The sequence below is a fragment of the Gobio gobio genome (assembly GCF_949357685.1).
Source record: "Gobio gobio genome assembly, chromosome: 15".
In the NCBI taxonomy this organism is placed as follows: Eukaryota; Metazoa; Chordata; class Actinopteri; order Cypriniformes; family Gobionidae; genus Gobio; species Gobio gobio.
Genome location: NC_137108.1, coordinates 28,608,164 through 28,635,315, shown reverse-complemented (window position 1 = coordinate 28,635,315; position 27,152 = coordinate 28,608,164). Strand labels below are relative to the sequence as shown.

At 41.3% G+C, this 27,152-nt stretch overlaps 1 protein-coding gene across 2 annotated transcripts in view; it reads right to left on the bottom strand.

The window, feature by feature from the left end:
* cblc (Cbl proto-oncogene C, E3 ubiquitin protein ligase) overlaps positions 1-18,833 on the bottom strand; it is a 29,526-nt gene extending 10,693 nt beyond the window's left edge. Inside the window, exons 1-2 of one of the 2 annotated variants that reach the window (XM_079837936.1) lie at positions 18,153-18,833; positions 17,324-17,926 (exon numbers count right to left, since the gene is read on the bottom strand). In XM_079837936.1, the coding sequence (XP_079694062.1) occupies positions 17,324-17,712 (389 nt within the window). In that variant the 5' untranslated portion in view covers positions 17,713-17,926; positions 18,153-18,833. The remainder of the gene's footprint in view (positions 1-17,323; positions 17,927-18,152) is intronic. The other variant, XM_079837937.1, reaches the window with a different exon arrangement.
* Between the last annotated feature and the right edge of the window lie 8,319 nt (positions 18,834-27,152).

The window sequence follows — 27,152 nt, the reverse complement described above, 5'->3', positions numbered from 1 at the left end:
TGATTTATAGATTTTTAAAAAGTGCATGATTGAATTAATTGAAAGTTTAATGACATTTGCAAGCATTTCCATTAAATAATGATCTGTTAATCATTATATTATTATGTCATTAGTAAACATTAACAAGCACATTATCTGATATAACAAGCACTTTATCTGTATATAAAGTTGGCAAAAATACTGAACGCACATGAGAGCTAATATGATGATTGTTGGTTGATATAATGATATATCATGTCATTATGATATAATCATGTCAACAAGTTTATACACAACATATTCCTTCATGCACAAACAAACACCCCCAAAAAAAGAAACAAAAAACTGGCATAAGCACAACACACTCTAAGTACTGGAAACAGGAAGTAGTACTTTGATGCATCCTGTCCTGAGTGTTTGCGGTGACAGAATGTTCCATTACTAATTGATCAAAGAGGTTGTCATGGTAACGTCAGCATCCTCTACACAGCACGGCACAGATCTACACCCTTCATCTGTTATACTCTTTTTGTCCAAGAATCTGCTAACTGATTCTTTATAAAGAAAGTTGCTCCTTCTAAATGTAGAAATACATTATATTATATTATATTATATTATATTATATTATGTTATGTTATGTTATGTTATGTTATGTTATGTTATGTTATGTTATGTTATGTTATGTTATGTTATATTATATTATATTATATTATATTATATTATGTTATATTATATTATATTATATTATATTATATTATATTATATTATATTATATTATATTTATTATATTATATTATATTAAAAACACACAACAGGGCAGTAATTTACAATCTATTTAAAAATGCTGTAGTAATGTTTGAAGAAAGCACTGTTTAAACTTTTCATTGTAATATATAATGATTAGACAATGTTTAAACAATAAATCTTCTTGTAATTGACATTCATTAAATGGGTCATGAATTGAGAAATCAACTTTCCCTTGAGCTTTTGAAATATATAAGGTCATGGTAATATAAGAATATCCTGTAAGTTTCAGAGCTGAAAACTTCCTTGCTCTGTCATAGAAGTGTATCAGCATTATGTGTGTGGTCTGTAACAAACAAATAAAGGATGTGTTCTAACAAACAATGCTTCTCATCCCGATTACACTCATAATAACAACATAAATGACTTCCCTCAAACATGAACAAAATGTGTCACTATACACAAAAGGGCATTATACAACATTATAAACAGCTTTCATTATTACACTACACTGTATGAGTACTCATATTTCTCATTAGCATCCATTTATTCCTTTAACATCTCTATTCAGTGTACAGCAATCAACTTAGCTAGAGTAACAGTGAAAACAATACTCACTTTCTCTCTGGACGCACACTACTTTAAACACTCAAACGGAACCTAATGATGACCATATAACTGCTGTCTGTCACGGAATCTGCATAGCTCGTTCTCACTGAGAGCCTCAAAACCAGGGTAGAAAATAGCCTTCATTATGACGTTTTTGAATGTAAAAACCACGCAAACGTCATAAGTTGACATCAGACAACCGTATAAACATTTTTAAAAAGCCAGTTCATGACACCTTTAAGGCTATTTCTGTTTGACTGTGGATAATGTTGCTTAGTGTGTTGAGATATGCATAAACTCTCTGCCCTGGGTCTTAAACTGACCAACCATGGCATGCATGCAACAGATTTTTCCACTCAGACAATATGACCGCTTAGTTTCTACTTTTATCTCTAGCTTAGCCACAAAGCCCTCAGTGCACCGCTTCTTAGGCTTGAACCTTCCTTCTGTCATGTTCTTAAATTTTCCACCACACATTTACAATGTCCTGTCCACTAACCATGTTGACACCTTTCAGCGTTGCCAAGTAGTCACAAAGAAATTAGCTACATTTACCCACATGTACTGTAATAGGTTTATGTGGTGATTCCGTTACCTTTAATAGTGAATGAATCAAATGAATTAGTCACAGGAGCGATATAATGTTCCACGCTTCTCACTGAAAAATTAGAACTTTGAGGAATGGGTATAAACTGTATCTATCTAAGAAATATATTAAACATATGGTGTTCAGATTATGTATGTGTCATAATCAATGTGGACATGTTTTTCAATCCTGGTGGGGACCTCAACCTGGATGCACACTGACTTATGGGGCCTCGTGTCACCGTGGGGACCTAAATTGAGCTCCCCATGAGGAAACAAGCTTATACTTTTTTTGTTTTTATTGTAAAAATGCACAAAGTTTTGTGTGTTGGTAGGTTTAGGGGCAGGGCTCTACGCTAACATTCTTCTTGAGGAGCACTTGTGCTCCTAATTAAACAAATTTAGGACCACTTTCTGTTCTATAACACACATTCCAATTATAAATTTCCCATTAAAGGACGATCTTTGTCCCTTTAAATTAATATCCAGGGGCATGTTTACCATTATAAGAGCAATGTTTTCTAATCTTATTAAATGTGTGCATCATCTTTTGTCAATTTCTTAAATTAAAATAGAAACGTTGTTTTTAAAATGTTAATTTAAACAATAAATTCAGTTACAACAGACACAACCAGACTGTTAACAATCTAATTAAATCAGCATCAAAAGATCAATCTTTGCACTGTAGAAGTGGCACAGCAGCTCCGCAGCTCATGGGTAAAGAATGTTGTATTAATGTTTTTGAATTTAGAAATAGGTTATGTACAAGTTATACTTAAAATTTGTTAAAAGATTTATATTTTAAATAAAAAGTCATTGCAAAGTATAATATGAAAATAACACAGCCAGTAGGTGGCGTCAAGTCTATGTGCGAGTCATTCATTCTATCGTTCAAACGCAGATTCATTCGAATCGAACCGCTTGGAGATGCGCAACAGTTCTGGTGTAGTTTTGATTTTCACAAAATAGACAGTATTGTGGCTAAAACGTTGTTACTTAATATCAACTTGTCTATTGGACGTCTGTACAAGATCAGTATCACATTTGTAACCATGCCAATACTCGGAGCAATAGCAGTCCGTAACTTTAGGCGCTCAGGCGCTTAATAAACAGAACTGCACGCGTTCCAGCGAACGCCTTGTGAAAGAATTTGGTTTAACTGCTGCCATCTCTACGAAAGTGATCATCATAACAAGGTTTTGGCGGAGTCGGAGTGACTGTGTCGCCCATGCACTTTCGCTTTAGTGGCCAAGAGCGGAAAGTTGAATGACAGGTGACGAGAACCAATCAGATTGGATAAAATAACACGCATCCAATTCTGATTCGCCAGGGACGCAGCGACCTGCGTCCGGAGGAAGATCTTTAAAAACCAATTAGAGACCAGATTCAGTCAAGGCACGGAGGCTTCAGTTTCTGAGAGGAGCACTACAGGCTTGGTTTCATCATGTAGGCTAAACAATCTGTGAAGTGTAGTCCGTCTCCGTGGCACGCGTTGTTTGCACTTGCTCTGCTGACAGAAAGCATGAAAAGCAGTTGATTGCAGCACGAAACGTAACAGTTGCTCAGTCAGTGTTGATGCACTTTGGCAGTTGTAGCTTTTATTCCGATTGTATTATACATCTATTCATGAGAATCGATCGGGTCACTCGCACCGGTGCGCCTAAATATTTTTTTGCAGTCGTATGCAGTAATTTTCAGGCGCAAATGCGCCCGAAATGGTCGCTATGTAGAGCCCTGTTTAGGGGTAGAGTTAGTGTAAAGGGAATAGAATATGCAGTTTGTACAGTATAAAAACCTTACGGAATCTATGGAGAGTCCCCACAAAGATAGTGAAAGATAGTCTTTGTGTGTGGGTTTTGCCGATGAATCGGTCAACCTCTAGTTTACACACCGATAGCTGATTGGTGGTTATCGCAAAATCCATACCGATAGTTTTTCCGGGTTGCGTCCGTTGCTGGAGCAAGTATGGGTAACTGCAGCTTGGAGTAATGGGCGTGCCGAATGGTGGGGGCGTGCCGAACGGTTTCTATTGGTCGCGAGAACTGCCTGTTCCTGTTGTCATATTCTTACTCGCTATTGGCCTATATATTAAAAGGAAGCAATACATCAAATATAATAATATAAAACCAAATTCCAGTCTTTTAAAGTAAAAACAACATTAATGATATTAAGAACATTCGATCTTTTTAGAAAAAAAAAGTACCATCGGAACTTCTGCATTGCGTGGATTACTGACGTAATTACATGGCGCGTATTAGTGACGTCATCACAGCGAGTTTAGTCTAAGTTTATCAACCATCAAAAACATATAGCAATAATTATTTTAAGGATACAAATGTCTCTCAACACTGTTAGTCACACTAGCTGTTCATAAGTTGGAAATTACCATTTCTATTTTGAACACACATTAGTTAACATGAACATGAACTAATAATAAATATATATATATATATATATATATATATATGCTATATTAAAAATGAGGCCAGTGGAAATTATGGTGACAATGGAAAACACTTGGGGTTACTTGACTGTAACCCTGTTCCCTGATAAAGCCGAACGAGATGCTGCATTGCTAGGCCATGCTGATGATGCTTCAGGAGTGGTCTTCAAACAAAGAAGATCTGGTTTGCTCCAGCTGAAGCTCATCTAATTATAGCCTTGTGCAGCAGGTGCGCCTATGACGTCACCAGCCGAGGCTATAAATACCTCTCGGTCAATTTCATTGACGTGTTTTCCCACTATTTTCACAGCTGTTTATGTAAAAGACATTCCCATTTGCATAAGCTTATGCAGCATCTCGTTCCGCTTTATCAGGGAACAGGGTTACAGTCAAGTAACCCCAAGTGTTTTCAATTTTCACCATAATTTCCACTGGCCTCGTTTTTAATATAGCATATATATATATATATTTTACATCGAAGTTTTATACAGTATTTATTAATCTTTGTTAGTACCTTAGACAGGGTTACAGTCAAGCAACCCCAAGTGTTCCCTTTCAAAAGCTACACTCAATGCTGCATAAGCTTATGCAAATGGGAACGAGAATACCCACGCCACTGTGCTTGATGGTGCCTGGACCCCTTACGGTTGTGTAGGTGTGCACAAGAACGCAAGAAGCCTCAGGCATTAGCCTGTGATGTCAACTCAAGGACATGAGAGCCCGGAGTGGCATGAGCATCCAAGCTATAAAGTCTTATGAATGTGTGCGAAGAGGACCAACCTGCCGCATCACAAACACTTTGTAAGGGAGCACCCCTTGCTAACACAGTAGAAGAGGCGACTCCCCTGGTGGAGTGAGCCCTTAATCCTATAGGCGAGGCTTGACCTTGCGCCTCATGGGCAAGCGCAGTAGCATCCCTGACCCAATGTGACATTGTTTGGTGGCGCAGAACCTCTGTTACGGCCCCCATGGCAAACAAACAGTTGCTCTGACTTACGCCACTGGCTAGTGCGGTGGACGTAGGCCTGAAGAGCATGGACTGGACACAGTCTATGAAGTTTCTCCTGATCTGGCGTTGTGAACGGCAGAGGGCAGGAGGTTTCAAGAGTGACAGGATGTACAGTCGAGAAAGGAACCTTAGGTAGGTAGTCAGGGTGGGGATGCAAAATCACTTTCACCAAACCTGGGGCAAAGTCTAAGCAGGATGACGATATTGACAGATCCTGCATGTCCCCAATTATTTTCTGAGAAATTATAGCCATCTTTAGAGTCAGAAGTTTGTCAGACGCTGATTGTAGAGGTTCAAAGGGGGTCTCAACCAGACCCTCGAAGGCTAAAACTAAGTCCCATGAAGGAATCTTGGTTCTTAATGGAGGCCACAACTGCCTGGCACAACAAAGTGAGCAGGCAGAGGATGCCTCCCAAGCGGCACCCCATCCACCAGGGTGTGGCAAGCCAAAAGAGCGGCCACATAAACCCTGAGAGTGGAGGGGCAGGTGCCTGATGACAACTTTTCTTGCAGAAAATCCAGAACTGAAGTAACCTGGCAGTTGACTGAATCTACATTGTGTCGTACACCACCTTTCAAAGACACCCCATTTATTAGCATAAACTTTCAGAGTGGAGGAAGCCCTAGCACTTAGGATGGTCTCAATAACTGCAGGCGAAAGCCTCGTGTCCCTCAGTTGGTGCCCTTCAGGGGCCAAACATGAAGGTTCCACAGGTCGGGCCTGGAATGGAATATCGTGCCCTCTGCCTGAGACAGAAGGTCCCTCCTCGCCGGAATTGCCCAAGGCGAGCCGTTGAGGAGAGACACTATCTCCGAGAACCAAACCCTGTTCGACCAACGCAGCGCTATCGATAAGAAGCAAGACCCTTTTTGGCGAACCCTGGCTAGAACTCCCAGGAGCAGAGCGACTGGAAGGAGGGCATACATACTCATTTTGGGCCATGTATGGACCATCACATCCAGACCTAGCGGGGCTGGGTGACAGAGAGAAGCAGGGACATTGCACTGTCTGAGAAGAGGCGAAAAGGTCCACTCCCACTCTGTAAAATCTGATCTAGATCTGCTTGACTACTTCTGGGTGGAGTTTCCATTCCGTTCTCTTGGCAGGAGAAAGAAGACTTTTCTTGGTGTTGAGTCTCAACCCTAAAGAAACTAGATGAGCTAACACACTGTCTCTGTGTTGAAGCACCATCTCATGTGATTGTGCTAATTTTAGCAATCGCCTATGTAATTCAAAATGTGAATGCCCCGGAATCCCAATGGAGCCAGTAATACATCCATGCATTTCGTATAGGTGCGGTTACAAGGCTAGCCGAAAGGAAGACCCGAAATTGGTAAGCTTTTGCCCCCAAGAGCGAACCTCAGGAACTTCCTGTGTTGTGGCAGTCTTTATATGCGAATACATGCGTCCATCGGATCAATCGTGCCGAATCCAATCACAACCCCCCCCCCCCCCCCCCCCCCCCTCCCTCCCTACTGGGGACCAGGAAGTAACAGCTGTACGACAGTACGAACGCCAACTCCGCCTTCTCAGAAGTGGAGACCACACCATTCAAACACGGAGGACGACAAATAAATTAGTTTACTAATTTTTACTGTGCTTAACACCCATGCAGAAACGCCTGGCAGAAGTTCACACGCTGCCTGAGACTCTGAGAGTGACAATTTTAACACTTCCTGTTGAGGGGATGTTAGACGTTCTGTCCTGGATGATAGTAGAATTTAAACACTGAACGTCTAACATTTTACTGGAAACCGCTGCCCCCCCCGAATCACCAGAGGCGGCGGGATGGAGTAGTTTTGAGGATAACGGGGTGGGGGGAGCAAATGTTTGACACGCCCTCTCCCGTGGGGGCAGACTGGGCACCAGACCACCAGACTTCTTATATTGATGACAGTCCCGAGGTCTGCCCTGGGAGGTTCTTGAGGATGACGAGCTGGTCTCCAGTCTTTACAAGGGAGAGTGCGACTCGCCACACTCTGCTTATTACCCCCCTAAATCTTGAAGGATCGAAGAGAGGTTATGTAGCTGACAGCCCCTCCCTTTGAGTGCATTGAGGAAGAAACTGAGTGAACACTTCCTCATGTTTCTTCCACTCCTTTAAATCTGGCCACTACAGAGTTAACTGAGTCACCAAATGAACCACTCAAATCCTTCAGAAGGTCAGCCTGATATGCCTGCAAGACAGCCATAGTGTGCAGCGCAGCACCAGCCTGTCCCCTTATATTTATAATTCTTATATAAATCATATACTATATATATTCCATATAAAATATATAATTTGGTAACACTTTACAATAACAGTACATGAATAATCATGTATTAATACATTAATTAATGATTAATTCAACATGAACTCATGATTAGTGAAGATATGAACTAATCATGAACAAATGAGGAGCTATCATGAACTAAGACAGGAGTCATAAGGATTCATGCATGAATAACAGCAGCATTAATACATGTTAGTATATGTTTGATAATTAATGCATTAACCTGTTAACTGTCACCCCCCTTTTTGAAGATATACATGAAGATGCACTATCCAAACTTAAATTGTTGCAATTCAAGAATGCTTTGGAATATAGACATAAATTAGGTCTCATTTTAAAGAAGACAGCCAGCAGATTATGGCTCAAGTGGAATAACTTCAAAAACTCAAAGTATGAAAAGGTTATGAAAGTTTAAATGTACTGTAAATCAAATATACTGTACTAAATATTTTATATAAAATATAAAAAATATATGTTACAAAATAATTTGTACTCTAAAATTACTATCAAATTAAAGCCAAATGTCTAACCAATTTTTGTTCCAAATTTGAAGTTGATATCACAAAAATTGAAGTTCCCATGAGATTTTGTTTAGGTGCTGTACAACAAATAGCCACCGGGTGTCATTGAAATTCCATAGATTTTTTTTATGCAATCTCCTGTAACAAATGTATATATTTTTGTCCAAATATCACAAAACAGTTGGCAGATATAGAACCGTGAGACTCAGACCTTTCCGACTATATGTGTTTTGTCAAGATTAGAAAAAGTTTTTATTATAAAGTTTTTAAAATAAATGTTGTAATATGAAACATGACGACGTCCACTAGGGGAGGAGCCGCTAGAAGAATTTAGAGTACCGTTTCCTTGGTAACGCAAAATCCGATTTGAAAATGGGTTTCACAGGATGAATCTTGAGTTCGTAAGCTTTCAAATGATATAAAGTTTGTCAACATTAGATCAGGATAAATATAGGATATAATTGTTTTAAACATGCAGTGGCAAACGGGCCCACCGGTGGGCCAGTGACAGTTAACAGGTTAATTAACATGTATGGGTAAACTAAATCAAACAGGCTTTCTAAGAATGAATAACAAATATTTTGACTTTGAAATACATTTTAAAATGTATTATTGTAATAATTTAAACAATTTCTATCAGAAGCTTCATCATAAATATTACTGAAAGCAACAGGAATAGTTTTTAATTACTTTCACTGATCACCCTTATCAAACATAGAAAATACTAAATCTGCTATATTTTATCTCAAAAGGTCTCTGTTTTGTGATATTCTCTTTCCCATCAAACTAAACCTACCGTGACTTATAAGTTTCTGAGAAATCAGTTTTCAAAAAATTACCAAACAGGAAACATGCAGTAAAGTCAGTAAGTGAGGGATCGTCTGCTGGGAACCGTACAGTTCTCTCTCCAGACACAGGCCGTGATGATACTGTACCTCCATTCTCTTAACTGGGCTGAATACTATACTAGTTAGTTACATGTGTAGGCTATTTGATTGTAAGTTTATGATAAATCATGAGCTGAATTTGGTAAGTAGTTAACAGTGAATTAATCATGATGTGCCCCCTCAAGTAAAGTCATGACACAATGATGCATTAACAAGCCATGAGTTGATGTTAGTGTATGGTTAGTTAATAATGAATTAATCATGATGTGCCCCCTCAAGTAAAGTCATGACATAGTCATACAGTAACAAGCCATTAGTTGATGTTAGTTAGTGTATGGTGAGTTAACCATGAGATAGTAATGCCGTGCCCCCTGAAGTAAAGTCATGACACAATGATGGACTAACAATTCATTCATTACAAAATGAATAAACATATACACTAAGAATCCTTATTCCTTACACCCTTGGTACAAAAAAAAACAAAGATAAAAAGTATTTGTAGGCTAGTTCTTTTATTTATATTTATATAATTAAACATATATGGACTTAAAAGAAAGCCCAAACATACCTGTAAAGACACATAAGGCATGTTTACCTGTAAAACACGGCTAATGCTAATCGAAGCATATAAGTTACATTTAAACAATTAAAAGATACAGTTAATTAAAGTACACACCTCCAGAAATATCCCAATACAACAATCATACAAACATGTCTTAAATTATTATTTCGGTTAACCAAAGCAGTCGACATATATTATTTGATGAAAATGCCAGCAATACCGAAGGAACACAACTAACGCGCTAGGAGCACCGAGAGCGCCACTAATGAGTATCCCACCAGAAACAAACCCTACATACTGTAGTTCCGGGAAGAAAACTAGCTGTGACTAAACGTAGCCTAATTGAAATATAAAAATCTAAAAACGGTTTATATCAAATTAAAATGATTAGTGATAGTTATTAGTCTATTTTCCACGTTTGATTAGACAAATGTGTGTAATTAATGGCTCACAAAAATGGCTAAAAATCACAAAGCTGCAGATGGCAGATTATAATAGGCTATTACAGTTTAAATTATGACAATATTAAATCACATGTTTAATTCAAAGTCAGAGTACTTCTTATTTATTCTTAAGGAGCCTGTTTGATTTAGTTTAACCATGTTAATTAATGCATTAATTATCAAACATGTACTAACATGTATTAATGCTGCTGTAATTCATGCATGAATCCTTATGACTCCTGTTCATGATAGCTCCTCATTTGTTCATGATTAGTTCATATCTTCACTAATCATGAGTTAATGTTTAATTAACTATTAATTCATGTATTAATACATGATTATTCATGTACTGTCATTGTGTTACCGTCTCTTTAATGAAAATGCAGACCCAGGCGAGAGATAGCTCGTGAGCGTCTCCCACCTGGGGTATTCTCACATATACACGCGATTTCGCACCCATGATAGTCGAAAATGTCGACGCAAGGGTACAAAAACACGTGAAGTAAATGTTTTTTCTAGACAGAAACCTCAAGCTCACTGCGTTCGGGGATCTCTCATTCACGGTACCAGACAAACTGCCCTGGCCACCGCGCGAACAACCACCTCGATAAATTCCTCGTATGGATTCACTATCATGTGAGGAACGATCGCAGGCGGCTGCTCGAGGTCCGCGGACCCAGAGAGTCATCATAATTCCCCGCGCGAGCCGAAGAAACGCCGGAGCGCGCTTCGGGATCACGCGGGGAAACATGTATTTGGTGAGCGAGCAAGCGAAAGGGACGGACCCGTCTCTTGCTCGTCAAAAAACCCATTCGAGAGCTCCGAACACGGGTGCGGACTGAAAGTTGCCAAGACGAGCATAAAGCATTCTAACTGTAAAGGCTCGCAATGCTCGCACTCTGACTCAATGCAGCGACCGCATGCTCTTCCCCAAACACACACAGCAATAAACGTGCGCATCCAGTTCTGTTATTTGAAAGAGAATATGAAAATACAGCGTTTTACTCTGCTGACTCGTTTCCAACTGATTAGATTTAACTAGAACTCTTTCCACTAATGTTTCTTTGTAACAAAGATGAGAAAGACAGAGAGAAATCTGCACACTGCCATGTTGAAAACTAACTCCTAACAAAGATCTCGAGTTGAGTCTTGAAAGAGAGAGAGATTTTTATTTCTTTATCAGTGACTTAGTAACACACCATAACACAGAGCTGGTCTGAAAACAAAAAGACCTGGTTTGCTCCAGCTGAAGCTCATCTATTTATAGCCTCGTGCAGCAGGTGCGCCTATGACGTCACCGGCCGAGGCTATAAATACCTCCGGCTCCGGGTCAATTTCATTGACGTGTTTTCACACTATTTTCACAGCTGGTTATTTGAGTGTTTTGAGTGTAGCTTTTGAAAGGGAACATTAAATTCAAATATGGCTGCTAACCCATAAAGAAATTAAATCAAGCAATCAATCAAGTAAATAATATTACTATTTTCATTTACAATGTTATAAATATATATATGTATGTTTTTCAATAAGTATGTTTTTTTTTAGCCACGGACCCAGCTGGATGCCTTGCTGATGTATGATTGAATAGTATGTATTAACCCTTGTGTGGTGTTCATATTTTTGTTATTCAGCCAGTGTTCGTGGGTCAGGTGGACCCGCTGCATTTTGGGGTTTTTAATTCAACACAATCAAAAATTGTATGTTAAAATACTCAACAGATGTTTACTTCATCCCAATTACAAGCAATATAAACAGCATATATGGTTAATATTTTACCTTTACCTTTGTTAGATCACATTTAAGATTTGCAACCTCGTGTGGGAACGGCAGGGGTAGAAACAAAACTCACTCTATTGCACTCTCTCACACTTACACACAATCTCTCTCTCACACGCACACACACACACACACACACACACACACACACACACACACACACACACACACACACACACACACACACACACACACACACACACACACACACACACACAAACTCACTTGGATATGTGGTGTATGGTTACTCTCCATAGGCATAATGGTTTTTCTAATGTACAAACTGTATAATCTATCCCCCTACACTAACCCTACCCCTAAACCTACCAATCACAGAAAACTTTTGGCTTTTTAGTATGTTTTAGTATGAGGACACAGATGTCGTCATAAACCATGTTTACGTTGTAATACCCATGTCATTATACACATTTGTGTTCTCATAAACCATATACATGAACATACACACACTAACAGCAGGCCTTAACAGGAGGAGGACAGAGTAAAGGTACACAGGACCTACAATTTCCACACTTTTATTAGCCCCGGGTCCAGTGGACCCGAACATCCTGTGTGTCATATAAATGTGTAGGGGGATGTACAGTGTGTGGTCATTGAAAATGTGTTCTGATATATATTCCTCACAGAAAATGAGCCAAGGCCAATGAGTCTCAGTTTGAAAAAATAATTAATCGTATCATTTTTCTTTTGATAAAAAATGAAAACGGGTCCAACAGACCCACACACCATACAAGGGTTAATATTAAGTATTTAATTAAACTATTTGTTGTCATTTCATATTTAAAATGGTTATATATTTCTATTTTATTCAGCTTCCATCAGAGCTGCTCAGACAGATTCTTCTAGTGAATGAAGAAGGAGGTGGAGCCTTTCTCACTCGGTCAGTAGTGTGCAGAAAGTTTAACGACATTGTCAGCCATCGAAGAAAAGCTCACTTTGCCTGGCTGGACAGTATTTATATTTATTACTTTTATTAAATGAACAAAGTTTTAAAATATTTAGAAAGTTTATTGCATTCATTTCTTGTGTAGGTATCATTGACTGGAAGTCTGTCAGTCCAGATGTGAGGAAGATGTACAGAGTGGAGTTCACCAGGTGTGATGGCTGTGGATGTCTCTACAAAAATACCACTGGATACTGTGGATCTTCCGAGCTTTCAAAGATTTTGATGGGTTCTGTTCCATGGACTGCTACTACAGAATGACTGAATGAATGAGTGAGTGAATGAATGAATGAATGAATGAATGAAGAGTGAATGAATGAGTGAATTAATGAATGAATTAATTAATGAATGTGACTGAATGAATGAATGAATGAATGAATGAATGTGAAAGAAATAAATTAAATGGAAATTGAATTGAAACCTAAATAAATGTTTTAGTGGATAATGTTGTGTCTGTCCATCACCAGAAGGTTATTAAACAATTCTTATCTCTTTTTTGTGACTTTCATCAACAGTTTATCAATATTTGTCTCTCAGGCAAAACATTGTTTTTAGGGTACCATTAATGTATTAACTATGAGCAATACATTTTATACAGTATTTATTAATCTTTGTTAGTTTTGAGTAATTCAAAATACAGCTGATCATGTTCACAATAAATTATTTTGATTTTAATGTGTATTAGTAAATATTGAAATTAGCATTAACAAATAATAAATGCTGTAGCAGAACTGTTTATTATTAGTTCATGTTAACTAATGTGTGTTCAAAATAGAAATGGTAATTTTCAACTTATGAACAGCTAGTGTTACTAACAGTGTTGAGAGACATTTGTATCCTTAAAATAATTATTGCTATATGTTTTTGATGGTTGATAAACTTAGACTAAACTCGCTGTGATGACGTCACTAATACGCGCCATGTAATGACGTCAGTAATCCACGCAATGCAGAAGTTCCGATGGTACTTTTTTTTTCTAAAAAGATTGAATGTTCTTAATATAATTTGTGTTGTTTTTATTGGAATTTCGTGTTTTTATATGATTATATTTGATGTATTGCTTCCTTTTAATCTAAAGGCCAATAGCGAGTAAGAATATAACAACAGGAACAGGCAGTTCTCACGACCAATGAGAAACCGTTCGGCACGGCCATTACTCCAAGCTGCAGTTACCCCTGTCTCCCAGAAGGGTGCGCGGTCATTACACAGTACGAGAGCGTTGAGAAGGGTCTGCTGTCATTATACAGCACGAGAGCGGCCTCTAGAGGCCAAAAACTATAACTGACGTTGTTTACATTGACACGTGAGGCTGCGCGCTGCATGGAAAGCAGACTGCAGAGAATGCTGAAACATCAGATGCGCGTTTAAAACACCAACAGCGAAAAGGTATGAATACAGAACACTTCAGTACATGCTGCCAAATCATAAGTAATTAATTTGTTGACTAGCTGCATTAGCAGATAAAGTATGTATAGCCTGCTTTGTCATAGAGGCTGAGAGGATGTTAGGCTAATATTAGCAGTAGGCTAACAACGAGAAAGTAAACTGTATTGTCATGCAGCGGAAAAAAATATAAACAAATCAGAAACGCATTCAATTTCAAAACATATTTTGTTATTTTGATTAGATAATCGTCATGTTCTAAAAAAAGCAGACAGGATTTATTTGAAATGGTAACAGTTTACAATAAGATTCCATTTGTAACATGAACTAAGGTTAATAAATGCTGTAAAAGTATTGTAGGCCTATACATTTTAAAATTGAGTTTTAATTTTTAGTTGATCTGTTAAACTTAGTTAATGCACTATGAACTAACATGGATGAAGTTACAATTGTATTGCTCAAATATTAATACATGCAGTAAAATGTATATTGCATAATGCATATTGTTCATGTATAGCTAGCTCAAACAAAGTGTTACCAATGAAATTTACACGTTTCTAGGTTATAGTTAAAAGACATTTATTTATAATATTATTTTAATGTTTAAATTATTTTCTTTAGAATTTGTTCTGTTAGAACTTCTCATTTTTATATATTCATATTTACATATGTATATAATTTAGCACATTTTCATGGTTTCAGCACTTTTTTACTTAGAGTGTTATGTTTTATGTATTTATTTATTTTATTTTTACATAAACTGTAAACTTGTTATCAGGTTCTGCTACATGGCACAGTGGTACAAGTTCCTTTTATATCATGTAGTGTTTATCTACACTAAATTTCTAGTTGTGACATGCTGTGTGAAACATTTACAATATTTTGCAGGTCAAGCAGAAAGTAACTGTTCTGTTGTGACTTGTAGGACTCGTTATTTAACTTCACACAGAAGAGAAGAGAAAACAATTTGCCGACCTTGCGAACAAGCCATGTATTTACCGTTACGTGAAGATAAATGAAGAGTAGACCGAATATTATATATTGGGTCACAGGGATTTTAAGTTATTTAAACTTGACAAATTAAAAAATAAATAAAAGACGTAGAAAGAAAAAGAAAAAAGTTCAATTTTGTGGTCAGGAAGTAAACAGAATGGCCACTGCTGTGCCGAAACAACATTAAACTACTGGCTTCCATTGCTAGAGGGAACTTTCCTCCATTTCCATGATAATGCCTCACTATACATACTGGTCATTAGTAGTCACAGCAGACCAGAAACTTGGTCAAGACTAAATAGGGACTGCAATCTTTGGTTGCTTAAGATTGAAAACAAGCCATTTTGTTGCAGTCAGGTTGTTGGTAAGGTATACCAGGAAATTAGTTTTTTCCCTCGCAAAACTAATGCACATGACCCTCTCTTTATACGTGCATGGACATGTACGCATTCATATTTACATTCTTTTGGCTGACATTTTTGCCAAGCATGGTACTTCTGTAGTATGCAGACATATCACATTAATAAAGTGGTCACTTTATCTGATGACTGATTTAAACCCACTGATTAATTTCAGTGAGTTTTAATAATTTTTGTGTTTCTGCCTCTTCTTCACAGTGTTTATTGAAACATTAAAAACCATAGAACCACGAGAGGTTTTATTAGAGAAGGTGATAAGCCCCTGCATTAAAGTACACTGTAAAAAATAAATCTGTAAAATATCAGAAAATGTACTGGCAGCTCATCACCCGGACATTATCCAGTAACATCTCATCTCTGAACATCTCCGAGGATCTGACCTGGACTACACACATCCAGACACAGGTGAAAAAAGCCAGGCAAAGACTGTACCACCTGCGCCAGCTGAGGAAATTCAGGGTTTCACCAGCCATCCTGAAAACTTTCTATCGAGGGGCGATAGAAAGTGTCCTGACTCAGTGCATCACAGCGTGGTACGGGAACAGCACCAGTCACGACTGCAAAGCCCTGCAAAGAGTGGTGCGCTTATCCGAGCGCATCTCAGGCTCAGCTCTCCCGTCTCTGCAGGACATCTTCACCAAACGCTGCAGAGGTAGAGCTACCAAAATCATCAGAGACATAAATCACCCTGCAAACTCTCACTTCACCCTGCTGCCATCTGGTAAGCGCTTCCGTAGCCTGATGGCAAAGACTGAAAGACTCAGGAGGAGTTTCTTCCCCCAGGCCATCAGACTCCTGAACTCAGTCACGTGACTCACTTCACCCCCGCACACGCATAAACATACGGTCTTTCAACATTAACATCCACATACTGCAATTGCACTGCACTTTACTTTACGTCCCTATTGTTACTGCGTAACAACCTGTAATAAACCTTGCACATTATACTTCTTTATATATACATATTATATATTTTATGTTAACCACTTATTTTTAAGTCTACAGTTTATCTCACTTATCATCCACATATTTTTTATATTTTTATTTTTATCTTATTTCCTATTTTTATCTTTTACTTGATTTATTTATAATTCTACTTATGTTAATACTTTTTATTCTAACTTTATTCTATTTCTATTTAATTTCTTGTAACTGTTATTTGCACTGTCCATGGAGCGGACCTGTTTACATTTCACTGCCAGTTGTATATTGTGTATATAACTGTGTATGTGACAAATAAAACTCTTGAATCTTGAATCTTGAATCTTAATTTCACGGACATTTCCGATAACCCTAAAACACAACTTGAAGTGCAAAATTCAAAATAAAGGTAAAACGCCTGTAAAAAATAAATACGAAAAAAACTCTGTGCCCTTATTTTACAGATTTTTTTAGAGCGTATATTGACATTTATGTAATGTATTTTATTTTATTATACATTTCTACATGCCTAACTACAGATTTAGAGTTTTTATAAAATATTTTTTTACATAATTTACTTTTTTTATTTTTTGCAAACTATATAACAAAGGACGTCTTTGATTGAACTACCGAAAACAAACAGGAATAATTTCCTTTACTTTCTATATACCTTTTGTCTGTTTTTTGGACTTTTAACATCATTCTGTCGACTTTGTCTTTGAGATGTTTGAATGTGGACACCTGAAGAAAACACATACTGGGACCAGTGTGCAAAGACTATAACTGACCTCCACATTGCTTGGCTTTGTCTTACCTGTAGCTTGATGTTTCTTCAAACATCTTCTCCTTGCCATCTTTGAACAGCAGCACAGCTCTATCTGTCTTGTCCATCAAGTGTCGAATATGGATCCTAAGATAATCCCCCTCGTCCCCTCGGGGCACGGCCATCATTGACCCCCTGTAAGGAGCCCATACTTCCGTCAGGTGGATGGCGGTCTCCGACACCAGCTCGGGGAGGTACGGCGGACTGTTTTTTAGACCCAGCCTGGGGTCGGTACTCAGTTTATGCAGTTTGTCCAGTCTCTTGAAAACTTTATCAAGAAGTTTGCGGTCTGCACTGGTGGGGGTTTGAGACATGGATTGAGAAGCGTCAAGAATTTGACTTCGGCCTGCAGGTCCTGAACGCCTAGCTGTTGCCATCATAGATGAGATGTATCCAATGAGCCACACGTGGAGTGCTAGTCAGCCTATGTTAATCTTCAGACATGTGTCTGAATCAACAGTTGTCTAAGATAGTGTTGAATCCTCTCACTTCCTTCACACAATTACAGTGTATTTGACTCAGTTGTCCTCTTGTATGCATGATACAACAATTGATGATCGGTTGATTCTATGGAGAGCGTCGTTTTTAGCAGAGCTAGCATGAAAAGATGAAAATCTCTGAGGCTATAACTTACAATAACAAGTGGTCAATTTGCCCCATTATTCTCAGAAAAGATTTCTATTTTTAGGTAGAGTGAATTATCTGAAAACCACTTCCCCGGTAAGTCTTTGTCCTGTTATCACTGATATGATATAATGATGAAACAGCAGTTTAAAAGCGGATGTAATTGTGATGATTTCTAAATGAATAGTCATCTTACCACTGCAAAACTTCCAATAGTCCAGTTTAAAAATCTTGAATTGTCCATATCAAGGTCCACAGGTCGGGTCAAGTGAGAAGAATTGAAGAGAATTGTTTGTCACCATTGCCACTGAGAGATACAAATGCCTTTAACAAGATACATTCTTCACGAGCAGAACAAGAGCTCACTTATTCAAACAGAAGACTTGCTACACCTTACAAAAAGTATACAGGTTGGTGCCAGACGTCCAAAAAAAAAAGTGCTATTGCTCCGTAGAAAAAAAAGTCCAACTTCATGTGTCCTTTTGCCATGTCTCCATTACAAAGACGTCGCAAACAAGCTAGCTAAACGAAACCCTAAAACATGAATTCTTCAAATACTAATTATTGCTCTCAGATCTACCAGCCAACCTGCTCCGTCACTCCACCCACACAGCCATTTAGTGCTCTTGCTCTGTCATTATCCCTCTCATCCATACGGTTTCTCTCAGCCTGTCTGATTGTATCTCTGTGTCCAAAATTTTGAAAAGGCACTTACACTCACGTTGGTTGAGGACAGGAACTCGGCTGCAGGCATTCACCTCTCTTTCTCCCCCTCTCTCTCTCTCTCTCTCTCTCTCTCTCTCTCTCCCTCCCTCTCTCTCTGATCAGTTTCCGGGTAGCTAAGAGGCAGACAAACAGGTTTGTTTTCTTTTGTGTCTGTGAGTGAGCTGTGCAGCATGGGCTGTGTGCATTTGGGACGCTGTTTGAATTGTGACGTATTGGACAGACCATGTGTGAACAACTTCCTGAATGCATAACAAAAGACTGCAAAAAGAGGGAGAGATAGAGTTTCTGTGCTGTTGTAGGGCTGGCCTTAAAATGACCATTACATAAATGAATTAACATTAAAACTAATACCATATTGATGTGACTCTTAATGCTATGATATTAAATATATATTCAATATGTATAGCCAATGCCTTTATAATAAAATCTAATAAAACTACATAAAAAAACAATCCTAACACAAATCAAAGACTAAACACATCCACACAGATAAAAAATATATATATATTAATCTCATACTTACAGCTAGTTTTAGCAAAAATTTTCTTGAGATTTGACTTGATTTAAACAGTTGGCTCCTTGTGGCCCTCTAATGGACAAACATTGAATAAGCCTAACATAAGCTTCTCTGAAAATGCCAAGTGTAACTTTTACTATTGTAATATTTCTTTATTTTTATTTTGTCAAATATTATATTAGGTTAAAGGTCCCATGGCATGAAATTTTCATTTTATGAGGTATTTCAACCTTAATATGAGTTCCCCTAGCCTGAATATTGTCCCCAAGTGGATAGAAATGTTGATCGGTGTAAAACCGAGTTCTGGCTGTCTTTCTCTGCCTTTGAGAAAATGACAGGCCAGATTAGCCAATCCTGAAGTCTCCTGGTTTGACGTCCAAGCAGGAATGGTTACCTCCCTTTCCTCCGCCCAGAGAATCTGGCACGCCCATGCAAACGCTTGAGAGATCAGTGAACGCTGGCAGTTTCTCAGTGTTTGGATGTACAAATGAAAACAGAAGTCTTTTTTCAGTTCCTTCTGATCTATGATCAGTGATTTCTTATGTGTAGCTAATTATTTATTTTTCGTGCACACACTGCGGCTTCTCTCTCTCCCGACAGAACGGTGTTTTCGTGTTTTCTATCTTGTGAGTCAGTGTTTTTGTACGTCCTCGTCGCGTCTATCTGTTCTTAAATGTGCATACAGTCGGGAGTTTCTGCTCAACATAGGCAGAGCCACATCTCTTTAGAGATAAACCTCACGCACGCCGAAGCTCGGCCTTCAACATCCCCGACCCCCAGTACTGCACCTGGCCCACAGCGGAGGCACCAAACGCGGCGTGAGATTAAGCAGAAGGGGGGTAAGCGTGAGGGTATCCGGCTAGGCTAGCCAGCTTTCCCCACAATAAACTGGATTACATTCGATTACTGCTGTTGTGTCTTTGTTTGCGCTGTGTAAGTTACTCAATGCGCGTCACTGACGCTTTTCATATGATTGGAACATATCTAGAAATAATGCTTTAATCAAACTTACTAACTCGTTCATCTCGCTGTAATGGTTCATTGCATGTGTTACAAAGTTGGTAGAATAATGATGAAGATGGACTCGGCGTGACTGGGACTCGTGTTTATTCAGAACTCTCAGATACAAACACAATAAACTTACGCTGACAGACAGCGCTCTCACAACTCAGTAGTTACTATAAATAACTTTGTTAGCAATCGCTCCGTCTCCGTGATGTCCGGTTCGCGACCGAATCATTCTTTTGAATCGGTTCTTTTTAGTGAACCGAACCAGTTCACCACATCGGACTGAATCGTTCTAAACTGTTCGCGTCTCGAGTCAGCGCTGATCCATAATTTACTAAAGTTACTAACTTTCTGACATGAGTGACAGCCCCTCCGACTAGAAATAAACTAATAACCTGAAGTATATTCTAGTAACTACAACAGTTCACCCTGAACTGAGACATGCTGAGAGAACTGATGAGAAGTGAACTCAGTTCCCATTCAGTCGGTCAACTCGGTACAACACATGATTATGGGATATCGCGCTCTAGCGCCATCTGCTGAAGACACCTTTATTCACGCCTGAAAGGCCAATGGCGCATGACGACGTGGGCGGGGTCCCTTGCCCACAGCATATAAATGCAGTTGTATGCGTCATTTCCCTTGTTCTTCAGCTCTTCACCGTGCTGCTGGAACGCCATCACGCCAGTCCTCACAAGGAGGTAGCCCACGGTGGTGAAATCTTGTGGAAAGGCACAGAAAGGAGAAAGTTTTAAGCACAAGTTTAGCATTGCTAACAGAAGCTAAAAACTTTTCTCAGAGAAAAAAAAAAAAAAAACAGAAAAGAGAGAATGTCTAAGCACAGCAAGGGTGCTCGCCCCTTCTCCAATGACATGTGGGTATATGCTGTCAGAGAGAGATACTCACGAGCACTGCTCGGTGTGTTTGGGGATTGTCCATGCTAAGCTGGCTCTCTCCAACCCCGGGGCATGTGTGCACTGCCAGCAGCTCCGTCACTCGACACTCGAGCGACGCGTAGCGTTTGTTGAGCGTGTGCTCGGTGGGGCAGTGGCTAGAGATGGTCCACTTCTGTCCTCTGGGGTTGGTCCGGATGCGACTATATCCGTTTTTGAGGAGGTTACGGGATCCTGGGCCGAGCATATGGAGGCTAATGATGGTCTGGGTGCGTTTGTTCCTCTAGTCGTTTCGGAAGGTAATCAGCGGTTTGTGGATGATGACTCTGTCTCGCTTGAAGCGGGCGAGGAATTCTCAGACGAAAGTTTTCAAGCGGAGCAGATCCTCGCTTCCTCCTCGCCCATCGAGGCGGCAGATGGGAGTGAGGTAATGGGTGATTCTTTTATTGAGCTGTGTCAGAGAGTGGCAGGAAAGCTGTCCGTAGAATGGCCAGTCTCTCCCCCGATTCAGAAAAGCTCACGCTTCGGGGGGTTCTATTTGTCTCCGGTTCAAACAGTGGTCAGAACACGTCTGCCACTTTACCCAGATTGTTTGGCGGAGCTTACAGCTTCATGGCCGAAACCCATGTCCCCTCCTCCTCCGGTGCCGGGGGCGAATAAGTTCACCGAATTCGAAGGAGCGGGGGCAGCAGGGTTAGTATCTGCTCCCCCGATGGAGCATCCGCTTGCTGCGTATCTAGCTCCAATGCAGAATAGTGGGATCGCAGGTATTCCGACTCTCCCAACGGGGCCATGCAGGTTCTCGTATAAACAGCTCAGCAGGATCTATAGTGATCAGGCTTGCACGGCCAGAGCTTTAAATACTATGTCCTTGCTGCAAACATATCAGGCCATCTGTTTGGGGGAACTGAGCGATGCCTTATTAGGAGGTAGGCCATGTGAGGGGCTTATGAGAGAAGTTCGGTCTACAGCCGACTATATACTGCGTGCAACGCGTTGCTCGTTGGTATCGTTGGGCCATGCGATGGCCAGTACAGTGGTCGCTCAGCGCCATCTGTGGCTAACGCTGGCGAACTTGCCTGAACGGGACCGGAATACTTTTCTCGGTGCACCGATCTCCCCTACGGGCCTTTTTGGAGAAGGCCTGGACACTTTTCGCTGAAGGGGTCAATGCCTAGAAAGCTCAGCAGACCGACGCAGTCGGGGGCACAGCCTGGTTTTAGAGCGTCTTTTCGGCCGCCACCAGCTAAGAGGCCGGCTGCAGCAACAGCACCGAGACCTGCTTGGGAGGCTGGGCGAAAGCACGCACATCCTAAACAGCAGGCGGGGTTGCAAAAGAAGGGGCCGCCCCCGGCGAAAGGGAAATATTTCTCCGCAGGAAAGAAGGGTCAGTCGGGTCCCTAGCTCGCAGACGAGGGAGGAACGTCGGTCCAGGGGCAGCCGCTTTTCTCTCTCGCCGAAAAAAGAATCCTGCAAGAGAGCGGGTTCACCTTTAAATGTATCAATAAATAAACTTTGTGTTCAGCATACAATGCCTCATGTGTTGATTTGTCAGAACAATCATACATTGCCTCAGGGGTTGATTTGTCAGAACAATCATACATTGTCTCAGGGGTTGATTTGTCAAAACAATCAGAATGTGTTGGAACCACTAAAATCACAAAAAGGGACGGGGGTTCCCCAGGTCATGCCAGGGATCCTCGCTGTCAGCCTCGAGCGGTGGCGCGCATGTGCACTAACACCGTGGGTTCTTCGAACGATTCAGTGGGGTTATCGGCTGCAGTTCATTTCGCGCCCCCCCCAGGTTCGGAGGTATAATTACGACGTCAGTGTCGAAAGAGGCTTCCTCTGTGTTGAGGGAAGAGATTCGGGTTCTCCTGGGAAAAGGGGCAATTCAGGTGGTTCCACATGGGAGAACGGAGGAAGGGTTTTACAGCCGTTATTTCCTTCTCCCCAAGAAAAGTGGGGGTTTGCGCCCTATCCTAGATCTACGGCAATTGAACAAACACCTCAGACGTTACAAGTTCAAAATGCTGACTGTACGTCACCTGCTATTCACTCTGCGTCCCCGAGAGTGGTTTACATCGGTGGATTTGACCGATGCATATTTTCACGTCACAATCCACCCAGAACACAGGAAATTCCTGAGGTTCTCCTTCGAGGGAACTGCATACGAATTTCAGGTCCTGCCGTTCGGGCTGTCACTCGCGCCCCGCATATTCACGAAATGTGCAGAGGCAGCGTTGGCTCCACTGCGTCAGCAGGGCATGAGAGTGTTCGCCTATTTGGACGACCTACTTCTGGCCACAGACAGCAGGGAACAAGCAGTGTTACAGACACAAGCACTTGTCTCCCATCTGCGAGCTCCGGGGTTTTTAATAAATCTCAAAAAGAGCTCCCTGGTTCCGTGTCAGCGGATTTCATATCTCGGTTTAGAGATAGATTCAGTACAGAACACAGCTATGCTGTCAGTACGGAGGGCCAAAGTTTTTCACGGCTACCTGAGTCGGTTTCGGCGGGGCATGCGAGTGAGTTTTCGGACAGTGCTGAGACTGCTGGGGCTCATGGCCTCAATGATAGCAGTCATTCGGCTGGGTCTCCTCTTTATGAGCGCGTTCCAGAGATGGGCGCTGGGCACTGGCCTGAATGCCGCGAGGCATTTAAACAGGCAAGTGACGATAACGCCGTCATGCGTTCGTGCTCTGATCCCCTGGGGATCCCCCGGTCTGTTGACAGAGGGGATTCCCCTGGGGAGAGCTACGTCACGTGTAGTGGTGACGACAGATGCGTCACTGCTTGGATGGGGAGCCCTGTGTCAGGGGAACTCAGTGAGAGGAGAATGGTCGGCAGCGCAAAAAGAGCGTCATATAAATTGCCTGGAGTTGCAGGCGGTTCATCTGGCACTGAAACATTTTGCTCGGCATTTGCAGGGCAAACACGTGTTAGTCAGAACGGACAACACGACAGTATTGTCGTATATAAACAGACAGGGCGGTACTCGCTCGCTTCCTCTGTTACAACTGACACAGACACTCCTGATGTGGGCCAGCGAGCATTTGGCGTCGCTCCGGGCAGTATATGTCCCGGGCCGTCTGAATGTTGGAGCAGACCTACTTTCCAGAGGGGGACCACAGGTCAGAGAGTGGCGCTTGCACCCTCGAATAGTGGCGCAGATCTGGGCTCGGTTCGGCAGGGCCGAGGTGGATCTTTTTGCGTCTGCGAAGAACACGCACTGCCCGCTGTTTTTCTCAATAACAGACAGCAGCGCCCCGCTGGGGGTGGATGCCCTGTCACATGTATGGCCCAAGACTCTACTGTATGCGTTTCCCCCAGTGGAACTGATACAGCCCACTCTAGACAGAGTGCGCCAGGAGGGGCTGTCACTGATTTTAGTGGCCCCTCGCTGGACGGCGAGGACATGGTACGCGAGTATCATGTCGCTGCTGGTAGGGACACCGTGGTGTCTTCCTCTATGCAGGGACCTGTTGTCCCAGGCAGAGGGACAGGTTCTGCACCCTCGGCCGGAACTGTGGGCTCTATGGGCCTACCCGCTGAGAGGGAGAATCTAATGGCAGCAGGGCTCCCAAGCATTGTCGTGGCCACAATACAGAGCGCTAGGGCGCCATCGACAAGGGGGCTTTATGCATTGAAGTGGCGCATATTTGAACAGTGGTGCGGTCGGAGGTTTTTAACGCCATACCAATGTCCGATTGCGGAGATATTGACTTTTCTCCAGGAACTGTTGGAGGAAGGGCGTGCCCATTCCACGCTGAAGGTCTACTTGGCCGCCATTTCGGCCTGTCATGAGGGCATTGGTGGTGCTGCGCCGAGCGTGCACCCGCTGGCTGCTCGGTTCCTTAAAGGGGCGCGACGGCTAAAACCCGTTACAAAGTCAATGGTGCCGTCATGGGACCTGACTTTGGTTTTAGAAGCTATGGGTGAACCTCCGTTTGAGCCCTTAGAAGCTCTCGATCTGAGAATGCTGTCTTATAAAGCAGCTCTACTGTTGGCACTGGCGTCAGCAAAGCGCGTTGGTGACCTCCATGCGCTGTCAGTACATCCCTCGTGCATCCAGTTTGCGCTGGATGGGTCAAGAGTGGTGTTGCGTCCGAATGCGGCGTATACACCAAAAGTCATGTCAGGAGCGTATAGTGCGCTCTCCTTTGAGCTGCCCGCTCTATTGAACCTTTCGATTGACTCGGAGGAGGAGAGGAGACTCCATGCGTTGTGCCCTGTGCGAGTTTTACGCAGGTACATCGAGCAGACGCAGGCTGTGCGTACATCTGACCAATTTTTTGTGTGTTTTGCAAAACCAGTTTGTGGGAAACCCTTGTCTAAACAGCGTCTTTCACATTGGATTGTGGAGGCGATTGCAATTGCATACAAAAGTAAAGGGCTAGCTCTGCCTGCAGGAGTACGCGCGCATTCCACAAGAGGCATGGCAACGTCATGGGCGTTGTTTAGAGGGGTGTCTGTAGAGGACATCTGTGCGGCGGCCAGTTGGGCATCGCCGCACACGTTTGTTCGGTTTTACCGACTTGATGTTACTGCTACGTCAGTTGCTCGGTCCGTGCTTACGGCAGGAGCTTTAAGCCAGGGCCCATCACTCCCTTGAGAAAAAAAATAAAAAAAAGGGGGATAAAAGGTGTGGCGGTGCTGGCATTTGTGTTCAAGTTCAGCGACTTGCGGGGCGTGAATATATGTCCCATAGTCATGTGTTGTACCGAGTTGACCGACTGAATGGGAACGTTGAGTTATGCATATAACAACTGTTCCCAGAAGGAGGGAAACGAGGTACAACACCTCTGGGCCCCGCACAGTCGGGGCTCGGTGAAGAAGCTGCACTGAACAAGGGAAATGACGCATAGGACTGCATTTATATGCTGTGGGCAAGGGACCCCGCCCACGTCGTCATGCGTCATTGGCCTTTCAGGCGTGAATAAAGATGTCTTCAGCAGATGGCGCTAGAGCGCGATATCCCATAGTCATGTGTTGTACCTCGTTTCCCTCCTTCTGGGAACAGTTGTTATATGCATAACTCAACGGTCCATCCGTCTCTCTGCCAGCAGCTCGTGCGTCGTAGACCTCGTTAAACCACGCCCCCTCTGCTCATTTCAAATGCAAAGATGTCAGCCAATCACAACAGTGGGCGTTTTTACTGAAGTCTCACAGCAGACACGCCTCTTGAAACAGGGCAGTCAGCCACAGGGCAAACAGCAGTATAGAAAAAATGCCTTTTATTTCTAAATTATGACATTTTATGATGTAAAAATCATACTAACAATATAAGTACACCTCAGGAAACACTATGGAATAATAGAAAAATGCCATGCCATGGAACCTTTAACACGTAATTTTTCATCAGGATTTTCCTGGGGGGAAAATCCATAGCCTACTTAGTAATCATTACTCCCTATTTTCTTTTTTTTCTTAATATTATATTCGATTAAATAATTCCATTATTTTTTCATAAGGATTTTTTTGTGTTTTTTCTGGTTGCGGTACATAATCCAAATACAGCTACGAAGCAAATTCTTTAAATGTTAACCATATGTGTAGACTGTAGACACCAGCAGAGGGCACTGCTTTACAGCATTTTCAACAGAAGACTCGAATGACCAGCTTTTGAAAAACGTGCAAGATGCTTTTTGTGTTCTGAATGAACTCATGGGTTGCTTTGACGATGTAGGTCCCATGATACATAATTAATACTTGCATGAACAAATTGATTAACTTTAGGCTTGACTGCATAATCCTGAATATGTGACCCTGGACCACAAAACTAGTCTAAGTTTAAATGAATAAATAAGCAAAATATTGCGAAAATCACCTTTAAAGTTGTCCAAATGAAGTCCTTAGCAATGCATATTACTAATAAAAATACAATTTATATATAGTTACGGTAGAAAATTTACTAAATATCTTCATGGAGCATGATCTTTACTTAATATCCTAATGATTTTGGCATAAAAGAAAAATCGATCATTTTGACCCATACAATGTATTGTTGGCTATTGCAACAAATACTGTATACCTGTGTGACTTAGGACTG